This window comes from Salminus brasiliensis, chromosome 6 (assembly GCF_030463535.1).
Source record: "Salminus brasiliensis chromosome 6, fSalBra1.hap2, whole genome shotgun sequence".
Classification (NCBI taxonomy): Eukaryota; Metazoa; Chordata; class Actinopteri; order Characiformes; family Bryconidae; genus Salminus; species Salminus brasiliensis.
The window spans coordinates 32522503-32537680 of record NC_132883.1 but is presented as its reverse complement, the minus strand read 5'-3'; the positions used below and the strand labels follow the sequence as shown (position 1 = coordinate 32537680).

General features: G+C 37.5%; 1 protein-coding gene across 7 annotated transcripts in view; it reads right to left on the bottom strand.

The window, feature by feature from the left end:
- The window catches only part of gapvd1 (GTPase activating protein and VPS9 domains 1), a 52974-nt gene that overhangs the window by 12740 nt on the left and 25056 nt on the right, over positions 1 to 15178 (bottom strand). For 3 of the 7 annotated variants that reach the window (XM_072682057.1, XM_072682058.1, XM_072682060.1), the window contains exons 5-16: positions 13600 to 13686; positions 13296 to 13430; positions 12245 to 12437; positions 11709 to 11789; positions 8407 to 8564; positions 6587 to 6716; positions 5348 to 5473; positions 4832 to 5005; positions 3263 to 3400; positions 1827 to 1961; positions 1218 to 1337; positions 896 to 973 (exon numbers count right to left, since the gene is read on the bottom strand). In XM_072682057.1, the coding sequence (XP_072538158.1) occupies positions 896 to 973; positions 1218 to 1337; positions 1827 to 1961; positions 3263 to 3400; positions 4832 to 5005; positions 5348 to 5473; positions 6587 to 6716; positions 8407 to 8564; positions 11709 to 11789; positions 12245 to 12437; positions 13296 to 13430; positions 13600 to 13686 (1555 nt within the window). The remainder of the gene's footprint in view (positions 1 to 895; positions 974 to 1217; positions 1338 to 1826; positions 1962 to 3262; positions 3401 to 4831; positions 5006 to 5347; positions 5474 to 6586; positions 6717 to 8406; positions 8565 to 11708; positions 11790 to 12244; positions 12438 to 13295; positions 13431 to 13599; positions 13687 to 15178) is intronic. The other 4 variants (XM_072682062.1, XM_072682063.1, XM_072682059.1 and 1 more) reach the window with 3 other exon arrangements.

Here is a 15178-nt window from a genome sequence, read left to right as displayed (position 1 = left end):
GATATGCAAATAGAAACAAAAGAGAATTATAAAACATCTTCAAAAAGATAAATGTTGCACAGAATGTTGCAAACTGTAAGAAAACTCCTAAAAGAAAAAGGATTTACATACAGAAAAGCCAAACGAAAGACATTATTAAACACAAACATATGCTACAGTGAATCAATCCTGGACTGTGGATGACTGGATGAAAGTAATCTAAAGTGATTAATCTGCATTGGACAAGGTGACGATGCTGGAACTTTTGTTTGGTGGCAGGCCAATGAAATTTATAAAGATGACTGCCTAAATAAAACATGTAAATTTCCACAGTCATTTATGATATGGGGCTGCATGTCAGGTAAAAGCACGGGAGTGATGACAGTCCTTACATCTTCAAAACATTTCTAAACTGACACTGACATTTTGGACACGTTTCTTATTCCATCAGCTGAAAGCGTTTAGTGATGACAATGCATCTTGCCACAGGGCAAAGGACGTGAAATCTTTCCTTTAATAAAGACATTTAGTGCCAATGGCATGGCCTGCAAATAGTCCAGATCTCAATCCAGTTGAAAATCTCTGATGGAAACTGAAGAAAATGGTCAATGACAAGACTCCAACCTGCAAAGCCGATCTAGAAACAACAATAACAGAGTTGAAGATGGATGGTTTGTCATTAGTTAAGTCCACGCTTCAGAGAATTCAAGCTGTAATAAAATCCAGAGGGGGTGCAACAAAAGTACTAACGGTACTGACAGCAATTATATTGATTTCTTTTTTATTGTTTTCTTAATGCCAGAAGGTTGGACATTTGGGAGGAGGGGGGGGGAAATCATGGCATATCAAGGTACCACTACACTTACATGCAACTCTAATGTCATCCAAAGTAGAGCAGGCAAGTACTTGATATTACCTTCTCCTGAGGAAAGGGGGTCAAACATGGCCAGTAGAGTGTCGGCTTGAGAAGGGGCGCAGGACAGAGCATGAGCTCCTGGAGACAGAAATGGACAGAAAACGGGAAATGTACTAAACCCACAACAAAGATATACATCTGTTATGACCGCATTCTGGTGTTAGGGTATTGCTTAATTACTAATACAGTAAATGTTAATAAATGTTTTAGCTCACAGAGTTCCTTCTTAATTTACATTAAAAAGTCAATGTAACAGAATTCCTGACACACTTTCAGTAATACTTTCAGATAGAGGACAATAGTGTCAACTGGTTTGTCTTACCCTGTGCAGACTCCTCTCCATCAGGGCTGGTTACAGAGTCTTTGCCACCGAAGTCTGAGCTACATTCTGAACGCAGGTCTTCAATCTTGTTAGGGATGTCTTCGGATGTTGCACTAATACCTACACAAGCAGGACATAACATTTATCAAAATCTTTGTTTTCCATTAATTTCCATTTATTTTTAAAATGCTATTTTCTTTCATTATCTTTGTTTGTTGTACAGTTGTACGCTGCATTGTGTTTGTTGTGCGATTTTAAAAAAAAACTATTTAGCTATGTATCTTTACATAGAGATTGCAATGGTTTGTTTATAGAGTGTTATTTATTTTCACCAGCATCTCTCACCATAGGACATTTTTCCCCAAGGAGAAAATGTGAAATAACAGTCAGCCCCCTGAGCAACACAAGAGGGTACAGGGTACAGTGTGGAAAAATGTCAATGCAGCAATACAGCTGAAAAGGTGCAACAGTGTCCTCTAACTTTGAGGTGAGAGTGGAAGACCTGAAAACCTGATGTGATTTTAGTTCTGATTTCTTTTTAATCATCAATTGGTTGTGTGTGTGTGTGTGTGTGTGTGTGTGTGTGTGTGTGTGTGTGTGTGTGTGTACCTGAGACAACACTTAGCCCTGGTGTGCTGGGTCGGGAGCTGACCTCTCGGACTTCGGTGTCATCTGAAGTGCTACCCACTCCTGAGCAGCTCTCTAGCTCCTGTAAGCGTTCCTCCTGCTTTAAATCTGCAGTTTCTACAAAACACATCAAATAGCAAGTGCTTAATCAAGCACATACAGATGCTGGAAAAAGTGAATCCATTGTAATTTCCACCAAAATGATTACTAATAAAATGTGGTCTGATCATTACCTACGTCACACAACTACAGATAAACACAATTTAGCAGAACTAACAACAAACAGATGTACTATTTATGTCTTCATTCAGCACTTTGAGTAAACATCCACAATGCATGCTTAATGACTTTTCAAAGAGCTAACTGGAAAGAATGTTTCAATTAAGGTGCAATCTCAAGATGACACTGGGTTTCACAGGTGCAATCAAATAAAAGCACAAATAGGCTACTGACGAATCTGTCCATCTTAAAAAAGATTGGTTAGTGTGTCTAAATGCAAACAACTTTTAAAAGACACCAGATAACATTTCATGAAGACACATTTAGGACTGTTGCTACTCTCCCTATTATAGTGTCCTGTTAAGATCAATTCTAGTGCACAAGAGAAAATCCTAAAAGTGGTGAGAAAGAATGCAAGTGACCAAAAGAAGACTTTACAAACAGCAAAAAACTGTGTTCATGTGTTCACTACTTTATTAAAAAAAGCCACAAAGCTAGGTTTGGAGGAAAATGAACACAGATTAAACTTTACATTGAAAGAAAATAACAATGAACACAAAAATCTCATGCAGCTTTAGCGGCCCAGATGCCCTGTGATCATTAAGAGAAAAATGGATTTGCATGCACATATGTTTAGGAGCGTGAACAGTTCAGACGAATGTTCAATATAGATCACATAAGAAACAGCATTTGAAAAGTCTTTAAATATTTATTAAAAAAAAAAAAAAAAAAAAAAAATATATATATATATATATATATATATATATATATATATATATATATATATATATATATATATATATATATATATATATATATATAAAATGAATAAATGTTATGAAAGACAGTAATTGTGCATTGGGATTTTCTAAAAGGTGTTTTATATTTGGAATTAGCTATCTCTCAATTAAAAGAAAATGACAAAATGTGATATTTGGACAAGTTCCCAAACTTTTAAATAAGACTCTATACATAGATATGTAAACTCGACAATTTAATTATGGAAAACATGACCTAAATAAAATCACTACATTTAGTCATAAGGCATCTTGTATTCTGACATTACTGCCTTCTTATTGAAACATCACATGGATACCTCCACTGCAGTTGTTTACTGCAATAGCTCTCTTTCTCTGCAACCTTAATTTTCTGACTGCAATATTGTACAAAGACTATATGGCTTCTCAGTGACTGCTTACCTGAGTCACTGGGTAGGACCTCCACACTCCAAGCCTCACTCGTTGTCTCAGAAATCGTAGAACCATAAGGGTCCAAAAGAACAGAGCCAGGTCCCGGCAAACACAGTAGACTCCCCAGCATGTTCTCAACTGTTGCCCCTAAACAGAAAGAGCAGACATTATACACATGTAAAGGAGTTCAAATCAGGAAGGAAAGGGAAAATGTGGAACAAAGCCTTTCTCATGACCTCAAGTGTGCATTTGTATACCACCAAACACATGAGCATACTTTGTAATACCAGTAACAGTGTTTACCAGGTTTTAGAACATCCATATATGCATGAGTATATTTTGAGAGGGTTGGGTATAGGTTTTGTGGGGTAACCGTAGCAGGAGATATTTCTCCTGCTGGCCATTTTTGCAGTGAGTGAGGCAGGGGCTGTGAGCCGTTTGTGCATAATTGAGTGAGTGGCATCAGCCGCGACTCAACAATTAGAATTTCTGCCTTATTATCATGGTAATCTTATCAGTGTGATAACAAGGTATTAATGGATATTTAATGTGCATCTCATAACCCTATCCCTCAGAGAATACATAAGGAAATCTTTGTAAATTCACTTCACGTTGGAAAAGTCCCCCAATGCCATATTCTGAGGTGTGAAAAATTGAGTCTGTAAATGAGAAAGATCCAAAGAACCTAGGTCAATAAGACTGCAGACACCATAGAAATGTACCATAGAGAGGCAAAGAGAAAGAGAGACGAAGGATGAAAAAGAGAGAAAGGAAAAACAAAATAGACAATATAAATAAGGCAAGACTTGTAAGGCAAGACTACGTTTCATAGTAGACTCTAAGAGGGGAAGTTACTAGATGACATTTTTATATGCTAAAATCTGTGTTTTAGGAGAGTTCTTTGGAAAAGAAAAAGATTTTATGTGTTTTCTATAAGAAAGCCATGTGATATGCAAGGTAGAAGGTTGCTAGAGGGTCAAATGATTTATCGTCATTGGCTACTTATTTCTCTTAAATATTTTACTAATATCACAAATATTACAACGCAATAGTCTAAGGGGGCATTTCATATTGTAGTCAGACCACTACATTGGTGTGCTGACATAAAATTAGTCACACATGTAAATTACCTGATTTGATAAGTCTTACAAACAGTCTGACTATTATATTGTATTGCCGTAACACATTTGGTCCATCATGGTCAAGCCTTGTGAAAAATATTAAGCCTGCTGAAATGGGATGGAGAGTAATAGCTCTTCTTGAGAGTGTGAAGTTTCCGGCTGACTTGTAAAACTGCAATTAACATTTAAGAAAAAAATTACCCACCATTTTCAGTTCTGCTGTAAAAACTGTGTTATGAAGGGGCCAGTTTTGTCAGAAAATTCTTACACTACATTCTTTCCAATTCATTTTCATACACACACACACAGAGACACAGAATTTTATTCTCTGCAGAACGGACTGTAATAAAAGCTTATTTTACACAACTGCTAAAATTAGCACAAGATGGCAATAAAACCAGCAGCACCAATGCAACTAACTTCATTTTAAATAGAAGGATGGATAATGGTTTCTCACCTGCTATTTCTTGGAGTCTGTCTTCATCAACATTAGGATCAAAGTCACTGCCAAGAACATCAGTGCTCCAGGTTTCACTGACTGTCTCTGAAATATCCCGATCATCTGTCAGGCCCATCATGTCCCGAATCTCAAATTTGCGGAGTTTATCATCCAGATTATCTTGTGTAGTGGCTAGAAGATGATAATTTATAAATTATCTTAACTCATACATCAATAGCCATTAGAAATACCACAATCACTTGTTAAATACACAGTGCAGTAAACAGTCAATGAAGTCAAGTCTTCAGTCAATGAATTAACTAAAACCATGGGCCCAAAATTGCATTACAATTTCACAATTAGTCACATGGCATCTAGCAGACTACCCTATAAGAGAATTCTCTATATTTTTCCAGCTCATAAGTCAGGCTAATTTCTGACCGTCACAAATTTGGTTATGTTTAGATTGACAGGGAGAAAAAAAAATGCAACTACAACCAACAGAATTAACTTGCAGCACTTTGCACACTGTACCTTGTTCATGTTCTAGTAGCTGCAGAGCCTCAACGCCATTGCTGCTTGATGGTCCTGGGCCTAATTCTGACACAGATTCCCCTTCCAGGTCCAGTGAGGAGACAGAGTTTGAGCGGTTTGATGGCCCTACATAGACCAGAGCATTTCTCCCATCAGTTTCACTATCTTTTGAAGCTCAGTCTATATCAATGTCTCCAAAAATGTATACTCATATAAGCAGTTTTAATAATAGGTGTTTGCATCCATTTTCACAGATTAACTCGCAAAAGACCATCAGTAAGTAAGTTCATGTTTATTTATACACTTAATACTTGATTGGGCTCCTCTCCCACAAATGAGTGCCTCCATGCCACACCGCATTGATGCAATTAGCATGCTCAACAAACAACTTGGCACTTGCTACTACCAAGTCCTGCAGGAAAAGTAAATCAGCAAGTTTTCAAAACATAAGGCATTATACTGGTAGATGTCTTTGTTGACTTTAGACTTGATCAAAGACCAACAGGGGACCAACACAACAGATGATATGGCACTCCAAACCATCAAAAGGGAGAAGACACTTCACCGGACTTCAGACACCTTGGATTCTGTGCTTCCCCACTCTTCCTTCAGACACTATCTTAATTGATTTCCAAATGAAATGCAACATTTACTTTCATCTGGAAAAAAGGTCTTTGGCCCACTGAGCAACAGTCCAGTTCTTTTTCTTCTCAGCCCATGCAAGACAATTTTGATGGTGTCTCTGGTTCAGGAGTGGCTTGATATTAGGAATGTGGCAGGTGTAGCCCTTTCATGTAGACGTTCATCCGTGGTGGCCAACTGTGGCTAGTGTCTGAGATGTACATGTTTGTGGTTTCTCTGAGCATTGCATGGCCTGACTCTGGAGTGAACTTGATGGGAACGTCCACACCTGGGAAACAAGGCACCTAACCCCCAACTGCTCCCCGGGTGCTGGATTTGGCTGCCCACCGCTCTGTGTGCGCTTACTGCCCCAGTGCACTAGTTTATGTGTGGGTGTTCACTACCACAGATGGGTCAAATGCAGAGGACACATTTCATTGTACAGCAACAAATATTTGCACCTTTTAGACCTTTCAAGGACCGTAATATTGTTTTATTACGTCTTGATATGTAAAACCACAGAATTCAAAAAGGGTGTACTTTGTTTTTCATATAACTATGTGCTCTGTGTGTGTGTGTATAGACAAAGTTCTTTACTGGTAATTGGAGAATACGCACCCTCAGATATACCCTCCAGATTGTCACTGCAGAGTGAAAAGCGCAGGGTTTTATCAGGTTTTCCATGCAGTTTTGTCTCATCAGCTGGTGTGTCGCCTTGACCTCCATCTGACAGCTGCAAGTTTAGGACCTGGATGAAAGGCAGAATAGAAGAATTCTTTGTTTTCTGCTTAACAGTAAGCTGCATATAGTATACATTTGCTACTACTTCTGTCTAAAACAGAGCCAAAAGAATCAGTTATAATGCGATAAACTCTGCTAAAGAAAGTAGTGCTGAGCTTCAAGTAGGCTCTGTGATGTATGAAAGACATGCATCTGGACTTTTCTCTGTCCTGGCTCCGAAGCACTGGAATTAACTTTTCACCTGAGTGTCTAAAAGTGGCATTTTGCACTTATTGTGACTGTACTGCGCTGTCTTTTTTGACATTCAGGCAAAGTGTAGTATAACGGACACAAGACACACTCTGAAAAACTCTTTCCCTCAACACTTAATCCAGGGGAAATAGCACACTGCTTTTAGTAGTATGTCTGTACAAGTAAACCACATACAAAGTTTTCTTATATCCTCTTTAACAATGTTATTCCCTTTCCAATTATTGTCTGCCATTTTGTTAGGTATATATTCATATTCATAAGAGCTTTATACATTTTAGAGATGATTTTACAACTCCCTTCATCTTTAGATGTATATGCTTTGACCAATAATTGTACTAGTTCAATCTGCATGCCCCCACAACCCTATTGTCCTGTGGTTTTCATTAAGGTACGATTTCTGTGTAGTATGTCTGCTTGTCACTAATGCAACAAAAGATGTTGCAACAACGTTAACCCAACACTTTATCATCAGAAGAAGCACATGGAAGGCAGATGAGCAGTTGACAACTTTATCTATCAATCTATCCATCCATCCCATGAAACTTTATTCCTTGACAACTTTATCCTCTGCTTACAACAACTTTGTGTATGTATCTACCTACAACTACCTATCCCTATACAACTTGCTATGCATCTCTATTTATTCCACAACAATTTTTAAACAGATGGAAAGATATCAACGGAGTTGTAGGTAAATTGACTATGATTCTTTCTGGCTATGACAATTATCCCTCTACAAATCTATCCATCCTTCTATTCATTGACAACGCTATACATCTATCTAACAAATCGATCACATTTTTGTTACTTTTTGCTTTGCAACCAATGGTATAGCCTTTAGACAATGCATATCTAGTTAGTATAATGGGATCTCTAGGAATCCCTAGGTTTTACTAGCAGGGCTGAGCGATATGGACAACCCCCCCCCCCCCCCCCCCAAAAAAAAAATCATATCTTGATATATTTTAGCTGAATGGCGATATACAATATAATATTATATATATACTATTTAGATACATTTATTTTTAAATTAGAAGCCCAAAAAAATGCTTTTGTTTTTAAAAATAAAAAAGTAGGGTATACTTCGTTTTGGAAAAACTGTCTAGTCTAAGGACATTTTACATTGTATGCTGTAGCTAATTTAACAGAGGATGCTTTTTTATGAAATAAGTAACAAATATGTAACTGATATAACATTGCAAATGCACACAATGCTTAATCCCAGCTTTGATAAATATAACAATACAGCAGTCAGGTCACTGTAAATATTGTAGTGTTCTGATTAATTTGTGGTTAGTTAAATACCCATATTTTACACCATTCAGGTACATATGGATCAGTGACACCTAAAATGACAGTAAATAATCATTTTAGTTGGTACTGGTCTCATACAATTGTATGTAAAAACTACATTCACAATACAAAAACTTCTATATAGTATTTACCTCATTTTCTGACATCATTCCAGGCACAGTCTGAGGGGATGTTCCCAATGAGATGACGAGCACCTCCTCAGGCAAAACCTCCTGTTGGGAGTCTTGGGAGCTAACATCAGGCTCACTGTCTTGAGCAATGTTGGAGCGGGATCGGCTGCGTGAGGCTGCTGGGGAAAAATGTACATCGACAAACTTTCAGTGTAAGGTGCAGACTAAATCTAAATAATCAATAAATAATAGTGAATACTTAATTGCATTTAATTTAGCACAATGAAAGTACACCAAATACGCAGAGCATACGTGGAGACAAGTTTGTTCAGAAACTAATTAGGACTGGGAACACTTACCCCTTTATTAAAAAAAATTACAAAAAACAGAACGCATGAAAAACAGGTTTTCCTTCTTTCATATTCAGCACCGAGCTGTGCTGCACACTACAATGCAATACAGTACAGTAAATGTCACACTGCTATACAAAAAAGTGCTTAATTCATCCCTCTTTTGCTAATTGAAACCTGCCATGAAGTCACACACAGGAACAAAAACGGATTCACTAAATAGCAACAGCAACTATCTTTTTTTCATATTTCTGTCAATGCGACCCAGGAAACAGTACTATCTACTGTACTACTATAATCAAATAACTAATATGCATGTGCTACGCAAATACAACCATAATGCGACAAACAAGGTAGGTAAAAGTAAATAACTAAATGAGTCAATGAGTAAACAACATTTGGGAAAAAAGATATTAGAAGTATTATACTCCAACAACAACTCAAATATAAACAAGCAAGGCCTTTAATTAATATAACTTTGGGTTACAAATGTTTCTCAGATAGCTTTTTTTTCCCCATTCAATAATTTTAGTACAGCATCACTTTACAATTTAAAACATCTGCCCGGGTACCTACTCCAAAATGCATTCTCTCAGTCACTGCAAATAAGCACTTTCCTTTTTACAAATCACACAAGGATGGATGTTCTGGCAAGACTTCACTTCTGACTAGAGAACAGTTGGTACATAGGTAACTGAATATATGGGCCAACTGATCCAGTCAGACAAGCTAATGATAAACCACCACGTAATAGTTTCCACGCAATAGTTTGCTCAGCACAGCCTATACTTACTACTATGAAAAGAATGAGAATATACCTAGTTGGATGACTGTAAACCAAGATCAAAACAAAAAAACATTTTTCAAGCTGATTGCACATTTACTTTTAGAGTCAGCCAGTTTATCTCTGTGATCTTATTTCCATCTTATCTCTATTCTCAATTCCAACTGCAACGCAACAGAACCATTGACACAGGGATGTTTGCTCAATACATGTATGTGTGTCAGATTGTAATTTTTTTTGTAGCCAGTTAAGAGTTCTTTATTATTTCTTAAGGGTTTTGTTTGGTTTTTATCTTAAACACACTACTCATTTGAAGGCTATCCAAAAGTTTTTGCTAACGGTCAGGAGGAGGGCCAAAACAAACGGTCAAGGAATCATGGTCATTAAAGTTTAGCCTTTAAAAAAAAAAAAAAAAAAGGAATCTACAAAGAAAAAAAATCTAAGGGAAAACATTTCTCAAAAGTAATTAAGTAAAAATATGCCACAAGTGATTGTATAAATTTTCACACATTCCACAGTATTTCTGGCTACAAAAACAAAAGAACACGCCACATAACTTCTAAAAAGGTTATTGAAACGTAAAGTCACGGCATGGATACATACATGCATAAAGAACTAAATAAATACAAATAATAATTCACCGAACAACCCATTTGTTAATTTCTCAAATTGGAGAGACTTAGCCCAAGTTCTTCACCAGTCAAAGCTTAATGATAGTGTGGCAAAGAGAAATAAATCACAACTACAGTTCCCCCAAAGGCATGTGGAAAACTGTAAAGAGTTTTTTTTTGTTTGTTTTTTTAAGGAGTTCATCAGTCTATATACTGTTTGGCAGACACTAAACACTGCACATCACCACAACAACTTGGAAGAAGATTTACTTACTAGTAAGACAATAATCAATAATCAACCAAAACGTTCTTTTTTGACTTATCCAGTCCACAGGATACATTTTCAAAACGCATCAGGCTTGTTGCATTGCAACATGTTGCACTGAAAACATCTGATGTGGTGAGGAGGCTGGAAAAGTTTTCTTCTGAGTAGTTTTACATTAAGGTCAGATTTGGGTCTGACCAGTAACCACTGTCTTTTGCAATAAATCGTGGTTTTGATTTGTGGTTTTAATAATCCTACAAGCAGTTCTTTCAATGTTTTTTGGTTTTTCAGGCTTCACATTGATCTCTACTATTCCCTTGTAACCACCAGAAAATGCCCCTTACTTAATTACTTTATTACCTTTTGGCCTTCATTTTCGGAGCGGTAGGTAGCTACTAAGGTGAACCCATTGAACCCTGTTTGTACAAGGTTTGAAGAGTATTTATAAATCTTTGCATCACTTGGTTTTTCTAAATAATGAGAATGAGAAGAAGCCATAGTCTTAACAAGATGTTTAAGAACTGAGGCCTTGATAAGTTAGGGCCCAAAATTTCTCGGAGTGCCCCCCCCCCCCTCCCTCTAATCTTGCTTAAAATGTTAAAAACATGGTTTCATCACTTAACTAGCAACAGAAATGTTGATTTTTGTATGCCACTGCATGGTCAATTAAACAATTTTAAAATGTACAGTAGTTTACTCCCAAATAATTGATTGGCCCTGCATTCTCTCCAGATGGCATTGTACCATTCTTTGTAAAGAACACACCCTCACACACCCTCCACACCTAGAAAATCGTTCCCTCAGAAAAGAAACTAAGTGAAGCTGACAAAATCCAACATGCTACTTCTGATCAAGTGGCAATCCTTTAAAGAGTTGTCCACATCTTGAAACATTTATATCACCAATATGTCCCACAACAGCTTGCACAGGAAATATACTCAGACTTACTTTATTCAAGCCCATTCCTGTCACTTACATTATATAGAGTGATATTTGAATGACTTTTGAATGAGTCTCAATGGTCATAATAGACATGTACCTAGTGGTCACTTGAGTAGGTACATCCCACAATATGCACATTTACTACTCCATGTTTCACAACTGTCTTTTGAAGCAAGCTTCAGAAAGTACATGTCCAAAACAACAAGAGGCAGCAGTAAAACAGTGAAGACAAATATGCATTAGAACAATGAGGCTTGACTATAACATTGACAAGAGAAATTAAGGGAGCTGGAATCTATGGGAAAATAGCACAAGCACACACAGGGCCTGAGCTCAAATATAAGTCATAGCCGTGCAACACTGCTACCCACCAAATGGGGCTACTAAAGGAATATGAGCAGACAGGGTTGTGGCAGAGGAATCCCAACACGTTATGGCAGCTAACTGTTGTCCTGGTGGTCAGTGGCAGCAAAGAGGGACAAAAGAGAAAAATAAGGGAGAATAATTGAAAGGGTCATAAGAATTGATTGAAGAGGGAGAAAAGCAGATGAGGGCATTTGAACAAAAGATTTGTGTGAGCCAAGTATCTTAAGAAAGTTAATAGAGTACAAACAATGAACGCTATGTTTAACATTTCAGGCAGTTTAACACAGCAAACCCTTTAAAACAGCACACAAGAAAAAGTTCATGTTTTTAATTTCTCTTAAACTTCTCCCTGCCACATTCTAAGGTGTATATTTTCAGCACACAACTGGTAGAAAACAAGCACTGTGCTATTAAAAGATCAAACCACTTTTGGTAAAGAAATATACAAATTCTTAAAATCAGCAATAATGATATGAAAGGTCATGAATGTCATTCTGTTTACTACTATAATAAGTAGTGCATTGTAACACAGTGCAAATACCTATGGGTAGTCTGTTCTTCTTGTTGGCAGGTGTAGTAGCAGGAGAAAGCTGGGGTGTGTTGGAAGGTGTCAGCTCCAAGCTATTGCTCTTGACTGTACAGGACTGTGGAACATTGGAAAGCAGGGTCTCCAAAGCTAGGAGTTCTTCCTCTCTAAGCTGGTCACCTGCAGTCACACTCCGGACAAAGTCCACCTGAACACAGCAAATACACAGTGTGGGGGGCACCTCATTAGGAACGCTAGAGTAATACTTTGAAGGGACTCCCTGTACTCTGAAAACAGCTATAATTCTTATAAGATGTTGGAAATATTCCTTTCAGATTCTGGTCCATGTTGACATGATTGTGTTAAGCAATTCCTGTAGACCTTTTTAAAAGAAAACTCTCCTTCTAACACATGCCAAATGTGTTTTTCTGGGTTCAGAACCAGTCACTGGAAAGGAAAATGAAAAACTCTTTTCATGTTCATGAAACCAGTTTAAGATGACTTGCTTTGTGCACAATCATGCTGGAAGTACTAGCAAATAAACTGGGGGAAATTGTAGTCATGAAGTAATGCACATGGTCAACAATCCTCAAATAAGCTGTGGCATTCAAGCAATCAATGATGTCATTAAAGTGTGCCAAGAAAACCATTCCTAATCTGTTGTACCACCTTCACCAGCCTGGACTGTTGACACAAAGCAGGTTGGGTCCATGAATTCATGCTGTTGGCATCTTGTTGGCATCTTATTCTGATTATTGCTGAGGCAATCAAGTTGTTTCAGACTGGCCTACGTTTTCAGTCTTCAGCTGTCCGTTTTTGGGGAGTCTGTGCGCACCGGAGTTTTAGCTTTCTGTTCTTGGCTGACTGGAACCCAATGTGTTTTTTGCTGTTGTAGCTCACCTGTGTTTGCTCAAACTAGCCTGGCCATTCTCTGTGAAAAAAGTTTCTAAATCTCATTTACTGCTTGTAATTGCTAAAATTCTGCTGTTAGTGAGTGACTGACATGTGTTTAAGTTATGCAAAGCTTACACTATTCACTGTTAAACTCTTCAATCAAAAAACCTACCAAAGCCAGGAGCTGATTGTGTGTGATATAAACCACAGTTCGTGTGAGGCCCTCTAAAAGATTCATTGATGACATGGGAGGGGTCTCCACAGCTCTTCCACCGATTACAACATCTAAAAAGGCAGCAACACAACTCTGAGGACACAAACAGAACAGCCAGTAAATCATAAGCAGGGTTGAAAATATCACAGGATATTAAACAGATTAGTGAAAACAATGTACTTGTTTCCTTGTCTATAAAAACAGAATCTGAGACTGTATGGTTTTGATAGAATGGATCACATATACCGGAATGCATTCTTACTTTATCACATTTGGACAAACTGCTTTTGCGTCGAGGATCTCCATCATCTGCATCAGCCATGGCTAACTGTTGTAATAATTGTCCCACCTGAAATATTGAGATAAAAGTGATTAAGATCAAGAACATGCAGAAGGTCCAATGCAGTGTAAATGCGCAAAATGGCTAGAGCTCTGTACTCACTTTTGTCAGGTTTGTCTTCTCTAGTATGTTTATGGTGGATTTTGAACTTTTTGCTAATGGGAAGTTGGCACTGTTTGAGCAAGACATGGGTAGAGTATTTGCATATTGTCAGCTCAGAATTGCACATTTTGTTTAATTATTCCATATTAATAATTGTAAGGTGATCATGGGTTGGTCATCATTTGTATGCATTATCAAGAAGGGTGTGTATGCCTAACTTGTATGAACCAGTCTACTAAATGTGCCTAACAGTTAAAGACACTCATTCACTTAACTTGCTCTGAGACTTAATCGTCTACACATGCATGATTTGAGCCTCAGTTAGCTGGAACACAAACGGTGATGTGGTGTGTGTTTTTTTTTTTTTTTTTTTATTAAACATGTCATTGATTAAGTCAGTGCAGGAAGTGTAAGAAAACAAAAAGATGCACAGCCCTCAACCTATGCCCACATCACAGCAAGGCCCAGTTAACCACAAGAGCACTAATACCAATACCTTTTAAAGCTTTGTTTTAAAAGGTATAAATATTTACATATTTTAAAAAGATAGCTGCTCCACAGAACTGAGGAATAACTAGGAATTAGACTGTGAAGGCTAAAATAAAGAGAGATCAATAGTAGTATCAAAGAAATTTAAATGTATTAATACATTTAGTCAAGTAAGATTGTTCCTCTAAAAAGGCTGAGAAAGCAGAACAAGAGCTCTAATAACAATGTTTTAAACACTGAAAGAGTGTCTCTTCCATGGTGTCAACAAATAAAAAATTAATAAATAAAAATCTAAAAAAAAAATAAAAAAAGCACATTAATTCTACAGAGTTTATCAATGTCTTTCAGCTCCACTGTCCTCCGCTACTCTAGGTCCATCTGGGACTACAGTCACATGCTCATTGTGAACGGTGAGGGGATGTTGTAGGTAGTTAACAGTGTCTCTGCATAGGGTCTAATCAAGATGGAAGCCACGCAAATGTAGAACCAACTGAATTACTAGCACAACATACAAAACACGAAATGCTACTCACCACTGCTTTTATTGTGCAAAAAAATGACAGTAACAAAGCCAACATTACCTGAACAGCTTATTCTCTATAGGTCAGAAAATCAAAACATAACTAACTGATGCCCCAACTTGTGAAACAAAGTCTGCAAGGAGGTTCTGCGTTCCTTTCCATGTTAAAGATGTAAACCAAACTGCTTGCAGTGCAAGATACCACGTCATGGTTCGTTAGTCTTCCATAATCCATGCCTTGGGTTTGTTTATGAACATGAACACTCATCCAGCAGGTGAACACAAAGACTTTTATGGCTCACTTAATGGCATGGGCTTCCTTCTCTTCTGTCTTGCATTGTAGCAGCTTAGGTATAACACTGTGTGCTCTTCACCATAAATTAAGGCAGG